Genomic DNA, 7,702 nt, shown 5'->3' with positions numbered 1-7,702 from the left:
GACAGTCAGACTCAATCTAGAGAAAAGTATATCAATTTGATATCCATGTATCATGCCTTACAATAAGCATAAGCTATACAATAGGTCTGTCAAATGTCTATTTCTTGGCTATAACAACATGCACAGAGGGTATTGATGTCTGAATCCTTATGCTAACACTCTTCTTACACTGCTTAGGAAACTGGATTATCATCTGTTAAGTTTGAATCACACTCTTAACGTAAACTTTGAAGGCTTGTAGTGTTGTTCCCTTGGAACAAAACTTGTAATGTTACATTATAACAATATTCGACTTAATAGAGTAAAGTGGAAAAATCCCACATTCTTGTACAACATATAACTGACCTATTGTGTACAATGATATATATATATAATGCTCATTTCAGAAAACAATAATACGCTGATAATCAATTCTAGTTGATTAAGGAAATATGCGAGTCGGCTATGATCCCTGCAATGATGGATTCTGGTGATACAAATATTTAGTGCTCCACGATTATCTTTCCGGTAGCATGACCATCAATGCTCTTTTCCCATGCATCTTCAGCCTTCTTCAGTGGGTGCGTCGAATCAATTATTGTCTTGAGCTTTCCTTCTTTCACCAATTCAATCATATATTCTAATTTTTCACTCTTTGGCATTACAAGCAACGGTACAATTTGCTTCTTTGAGAATGTGAATTTCTGAAATACAAAGTTCAGCATTGTTCTAGGTCCTGGAGTAAGATCTATTACTTTACCGTTCCTATTTAAATTAGGTTCAAACGTAGAAAATGGAATACCAGTTGTACAGTGGATAACATAATCATATTTCTTGCCGGATGGGCTCGTAAGAGCAGCCCCTTGTGCTGTGTTATAGTTAAGAACTTCATCTGCTCCTAAGCTCTTTAGGAAGTCTGCATTACGCGCCCCACAAGTTACCGTGACATGAGCATTTCCAAGTTTTGCCAGTTGAACCGCATAATGACCTACTCCACCTGAGGCAGCAGTTATAAGAATGTTTGTAGGCTTCGCAGTACCATCGAGCTTGATCCTAGCAGAATCAGTTAGTGCTTGAAGTGCCGTTAGACCTGCAATAGGTAAGCCAGCGCCTTCAGCTGCTGATACTTCAGGTGGTCTCTTAACTGTTAAATCCTTAGAAGCCACAGCATATTCGGAAAATCCACCTCCACCCTGGTGACATTTATTCGAATGTTACGATTTCTAAATCCAGAAATCAAGAATTGGACGGGAGCAAGGCATACACCATACACTAAAATAAGAGGGATATCATACAAGCAGGTAAAGCAGTACTTACACCATAGCTAAGCACGGATACAACTTTGTCGCCGACTTTGAGGTTCTGGACACCTTCACCAACCTCTATCACCTCACCTGCAGCATCAATACCTCACGCATCCGCCCTGTTTGCATTTTCCAATCAAATGGATTGACACTTGTTGCTTCCATCTTCAGCAAAACCTCATCTTTCCTTGGAGAAGGGATAGGAACTTCCACATGCTGACATATTTCACAATTTTAGTTTTGAGTATACAAAATTTAGCATAAGAAGATACTAGGATTCATATTCATCTATCGATCGAAACTCAAATGAATATAAAAATAACTGAAAGCTCAAAGAATAGAACGGAAAAACCTTTAATTTAGCAGCTCCACCTCCATAACCCTCATATACCACTGCACGCATAAGCCTTCCAGCCATAATCAAGAAGTGGCAAAACCAAATTTTTGTACTCGTCTTCTAATATGGGGCTTAATGCTACATGTATATATAGAGGTTTAAATTGAGGCACGGGCATGTAATATCAGAGTGATGATAGACTCACAGAGCTGAATATCCAGCAGATTCGGTGGCCTCTCACATATCTACGGGGCCCGCGCCAACTGGAGCTGAGCAGGGGTCAGTGTATTGTGGTGAGACCCACATATATGTGAGAGGCCACCGAATCTGCGGGATTTTCAACTCGGTGAGTATCATTTTCGGTAATATAAGCCGTGAAGCAAAAGAAAAGTAGCCATCAAACTAACAAGAAAACCAATATATTCATCAAAAATTCTTAACAAACCGAGCTAAGAAAACCACATGAAAACCGTTTCTAACAAAATTTTCAGTGGGCTCCACCATAAGTGACCTCATGCTGTCCTCCGGCAGGTTCCATCGGGACCCACCCAAAAAATATGTGAGAGCATTTTAGAATTTTGTTTTTGTGTGGTTTATTCCCTACTGTGTATTCATTATGACATGACCTGAGCAGTACCAGGAGGAGTCAGAATTTCGTGGAAATTTTGATTCTTCTTAAACTGAAAAGACCAAGAGAAAAATCAGTTCTATTACTCTAACGCTGGCCATTAAATTTTGCTAAAGTCTGAAAAAAAAATGAAAAGGGATAGAGAATGACAAATTAGAAGTCAACTTGTTGCTTATAATGCAAACATGTATTAGTACGAGTTTAACTGAGAACCACACGGGTCTAATCTAGAATATCGATCTTACTCGAATCAGTTCACTTTTATCCTTTGTCAGGAGATTCATGTTTGGCAGCTTGAAGAGTAGGTTTGAATTTCAACCTTCAAAGATCCATTTTTGACAATTAGACTGGAAACGTCTATTGACACAGGGCCACATATTTTTTATGACAAATTTGTGGCTATCTTCTTGTAAGTTAGGTAACTCTACAGTGACTTGATCATTTCTTTGTTGAAATCATTTCAAATACTGAAGCAGCATTCTTTACGAGCCAAATGCAGCATCACCAATGCATATTCAAAGTTACTTATATACAGGAGTGTCCCAGTGGTACATCTTTATGGATCCAGAATGCAATAGTAAACATTCCCTCCATTACATACTTCTTTTTCTGGCAAAGCTCTAAGGGAGAATTCTACTATAATAAAACAAAAACAGAAATGAGGGGGCCTAAACCTGACCTCAGAGAGTGGAAGAGAAAAAATCAACACCAAAACTAAAAGGCATGACACCAAAGTATCAAAACCTAGGAAGGTAAATGAGACCACCTATAGCTGCCATTACATACATATTCAGAGTATCCCATGCATAAGTGACGGAAACAAGTCATTTATGTGTGATGTTTGTACCATTCTATATAAACATTGAATGTACCATGCTGGTCATAAGTGTTGTGCAGCCACAATGGTGCTTAGGGCTCCACAATTATCTTTCCTGTAGCATGGCCCTCGATGCTCTTTGCCCACGCATCTTCAGCTCTGCTCAATGGATGCTTCGAATCAATTATCGTCTTAATCTTTCCTTCTTTTACCAAATTAACTAGATACGCCAAGTTCTCGCCCTTTGGACTCACAACCAGTGGCACCAATTGTTTCTTCGAACATGTCAGCTTTTTATATGCAGATACCATCACGGAGGTAGGACCAGGAGTAACATCAATCACTTTACCTTTCTCACTTAAATTGGGTTCGAATGTAGAAAATGAAATGCCTGTAGCACAGTGGATGACAAAGTCATACTTGCGCCCTGATGGGCTCGTAAGGGCTGCCCCTTCAGGGGTTTTATAATCAAGAACTTCATCAGCTCCTAAGCTCTTGACGAGATCAATATTACGTGCTCCACAGGTTGCCGTGACATGAACTTTTCCGAGCTTTGCAAGCTGGACAGCGTACGGACCCACTCCACCTGAGGCAGCTGTGATGAGAATGTTAGTTGGTTCCCCTGTGCCATCTAGCTTGATCCCTGATGCATCAGTCAGAGCTTGAAGTGCAGTTAGGCCTGCTATAGGTAAGCCTGCACCTTCAGCAGCAGATACTTCAAGTGGTCTTTCAACTGTCAAGCTTTTCGAAGCAACCGCATATTCAGCAAGCCCACCTCCACTCTAACGAATTCAATTGCACATTATGAGTTAAATGTTCAAAAATTCATAAAGTAAACCATGAATCACAAGTAATACATATATTATGCGCGATTCTAATCCAGAGTCAGGGTTGAACATCCCCAATCTGTATTCTAGATTTTTTTGTTTTTTTATTTATACGGTCTATATTCTAGAATACAACTCAAAATTAAGGACATACCAAATCAAGCATGTACAACTAGTATGTAAGTTGAGCTCAGCTTCATGGAAGACAGTGATTCACCAATCAATTTTCTTTATCCAGTTCAACAATCCATCATTCTATAGAGAGAAATAAAGTCTTACCAGTGCAAACCCTCACAAGGTCAGATCATAGTATTAGAGATACTTTTCCATAACTAGCAGTTGCTTAATCGTGAACTATGCATGCTTCTCAACAACAATGCAAGTATGCTACTTCATCCAGAAATTAGTCATTCTCTTGGATAAACAATAATAGTTTTGATGGCAACACGAATGTTGTTGGCAACCAATTAACCACACATTTGTTTGGAAAATAGAGCAATATGGTTGTGGGACAGAATCACAATTACATGTAACTACTTACAGTGTGGGTAAGAAAAGCTACTACTTTGTCACCGGCTTTGAAGTTATCGACTCCTGGACCAACCTCTATCACCTCACCTGCAACATCAGTACCTGATCCAAGGAGACAGGTAAGCAAAAATGTTGTGCCTTGTTTCTGAATCAAAACAAAATAAAAACTTCATGCTTAAAAGCCGAATCATAAGACCAAGCCTTAAACTTACTGTCCCATTAAAGCAACAGTTATACACAAAGACAGATGTTGTATTAAAACATTGAACCATCCTCATAGGAACCCATTTTCCAACAAGAGGCTCCTCATCAGCTTTAGGAACTAAGAAGAAATAACCTAAAGGAGGTAAGGGGGACAGGGATTTGGTATGATGCTATAAAGATTTGTCAGATTCTCAGACCTGTGGTTTTGAAATATGTTTCATTTTTAAATACTGAAAACTTTTTTTTTTCTATTTTAGACATGCAGTTTCATCATTATACTTAATTCTGTACTGAGTCGCGAATGACCTCACTCCATTCTAAGATTAGACAAGTCCCAAGGTCATGGAACCAGGTTTTCATGTTTCAATATGTGCATGTATCCATTTACACTTAAACCGGAATTTCAACTTGGACTACTTCTAAGACCGCTTCTACTTTTGCTTCTGATTGTTCACTTTTTTTTCTTTCAGATACATGAATTATGAGATTTTTTTCTAACTTACAACAAGAAAAGTACCGCTCATACCCTGAACCAACAAAAACAGAAAACCACAAAAATCATCGAAGTTACCTGGTACAAAAGGAAACTTGCGTGGCAAAATCGGTCGCAGTTCGCCTTTCTGAACCTTCCAATCAACTGGATTTATACCGGTTGCTTCCACCTTTAACAATACCTCATCTTTCTTTGGAGAAGGAACAGGAACTTCCACATGCTGTTGAAACAGTAATATTAATCAACTATTTACTAATCGCCATACACGTATTTTGCTACTAGCTAGGTTATATACCAGTCGATCGCGAAATTACTTGGCTAAAACAGGTGGTTTCAGCCAGAATCATGATCCTTTATCATTTGCTCAGTAACAAAACAAAAATCTAAATATCCTACTTACTTCACTAGTAGGAGGATAACTACTTAGTACTTTACTAACAGATCTTCAATTAAACAGTTTTAACGTAACCTACTTCACTCATACTCATCAAAAAACAAAAAGAAACTGGAGAACCATCACAAACACTCTATAGGCTACTGAATAATGTCAACGATTTTCAAAATCGGCCTAAGGAAGATAATTCAATTGACATAATAAATCAGCAACAACAACAACACAGATCAAATTGAAATCTACAAAAAAAAGAGAATCAAACCTTTAATCCAGCAGCTCCACCTCCATAACCTTCATACAGAATTGCATGCATAAGTTTTCCAGCCATTAATCAAACGCAGAAAGAGAGATATAGAGGAGTAAGAATGAGGGAACCAAAATGAATCTGGAAACTACAATTCCTGATTATAAAGATGAGAGAAAAAGGTTAAGTCGGTTAAGTATTTCTTTTCTTAAAAGAAGAAGAAGAATGGTTGTTGGGTAAAGTGACATGAACTAGAGAAAAAGTTAAAAGGAAAAGAAAAAAAATAGAATATAGCTTAAAAATACATTAAATCTTGCTTACCAAAAGTAAAATAAGATTGTTTTGCAGTGAACGATTTAGCGTTAAAGTAAATTTCCGTCGCTGAACGGTGTGTGATTCAGACATGACTTCTTTACGTGTGAGGAACTCAGCTACAAACTGTTTTTCCCCTGTAAAGCCCTCTTAAGAAACTTCATAAGTAAGTACTCCCTAACAGATTCAAAAGGTCTGAAATCCTTGGAGTACAAGAATATTTCTTCTTTGAAACTAAAGAAATAAATGAACAATGCAATCTCCAATCCCCTGAACCATCCTTAAAAAAATTCCTCCATCACCATTTTCATAATGTCGTCCCTGATGATATGCCAACAACACCTATGATTAAAAAGATTCTAATCGACATTTCATCGAACACTATCATGGCATAATATTTGCATCCAATAATCACAGACAATATAATTTCTTGATTACCAACATGAACATTAGACCGATAATCCAATAAAGTGAACTAACACACTCGGACAAATTTTTTTTATAATCCTTTGAAGAACAAACTCGAATAACAACCCCATAACCCAAGGCCACTAATTTTGCTATCTCAATATAGACAGATCATGGTTTTTTTCACATATGATAGTAAAATTGATCATATAACTGTAAAAATCTACTCAAGATATGTTAAAGATTACCTACCTATTTTACTGATCACAAACCAGCTTCTCTTATGCTTTCTCCAAAAAAAAAAAAAAAAAAAAAAAGAGGCAATGGCATGAAAAACAAAAAACCAACGGGTCACAGCCAGCCACGGGCAGTTGGTCGCTCGACATCCCCGCAAGGATGCGAACCACGGGTTAAACGACAAATCCTGTATGCTTAACTCGATGATGCTAATCAGCTTAGTCTTGTGGCATATAAACCAAAGGCAAATCAGTAATCCATACGATGTGGGAATAAAGCTAACAAATTTTGAAACCGCGATACCCCATCTGTCTGTCTTAACTTAACTCTCCTCCCGGGCACCGATAAGTACTCTGAAATCCTAATAATAGTTCTCAGAACTGGGACGGGAATGGGTTTTTTATGATTTCTCTCACTTGGATTTGGAACAAGGTAAATGTTTGATTGGAGGGGGGTTGAACAACCACAGTCAATTCTTGGTCTGTTGTCGATATAAAAAATAATCCAAGAGTAGTGAAAATACCGATATGTTCTGGGAACTGGTAGCTCAGAAGTCTGTCATATTAACTTGAAAGGAAGTGAAGAACAAGTTTTTGACTAAACCTCAAATGCTTCTAAACCAACAATGGCAATGTGGTTGGCTTAATTCGATACTGTTTGCCTGTGTTTCAGCTTGTAGTTGATATGGTTGGATTAGCTGATCTTGCACTAAACAATAACTTGAGACAACTAAAGAATGCCCATATCTAATAGACATTTCATAGGTGTTGAAGAATTTTTCTGTGAACTCCGTATCCCTGATGATATGCCAGCAACGCCTATAAAAAAATTTCATGCTCTATTACTCCAACGCTAGCCAATGAAATTTGCAAGCCCGGAAAAATGAAAAGGATCACAATAGAGAGACAAATTAGAAGTCAACCTGTATCCCATAATGCACATAGCAGCATCACGTTTATCCTTTAGCAGGGGACGTGTTTGGCAGCC

At 37.9% G+C, this 7,702-nt stretch overlaps 1 protein-coding gene and 1 pseudogene across 1 annotated transcript; both read right to left on the bottom strand.

The window, feature by feature from the left end:
• Window positions 1–306: 306 nt before the first annotated feature.
• Window positions 307–1,701, bottom strand: LOC113277871 (annotated as a pseudogene).
• A 1,028-nt stretch (window positions 1,702–2,729) lies between these two features.
• On the bottom strand, window positions 2,730–6,539 carry LOC113282895 (chloroplast envelope quinone oxidoreductase homolog). The gene is made up of 5 exons (XM_026531994.1): window positions 6,080–6,539; window positions 5,777–5,915; window positions 5,199–5,340; window positions 4,434–4,525; window positions 2,730–3,847 (listed from the first exon to the last, which is right to left on the bottom strand). Exons 2-5 carry the CDS (start codon window positions 5,840–5,842, stop codon window positions 3,158–3,160), a joined length of 990 nt encoding a protein of 329 aa, XP_026387779.1. The 5' UTR covers window positions 5,843–5,915; window positions 6,080–6,539; the 3' UTR covers window positions 2,730–3,157.
• Window positions 6,540–7,702: the final 1,163 nt, after the last annotated feature.

This window comes from Papaver somniferum, chromosome 5 (genome assembly GCF_003573695.1).
Source record: "Papaver somniferum cultivar HN1 chromosome 5, ASM357369v1, whole genome shotgun sequence".
Taxonomy (NCBI): domain Eukaryota; kingdom Viridiplantae; phylum Streptophyta; class Magnoliopsida; order Ranunculales; family Papaveraceae; genus Papaver; species Papaver somniferum.
This window is presented reverse-complemented; position numbering and strand designations above follow the sequence as displayed.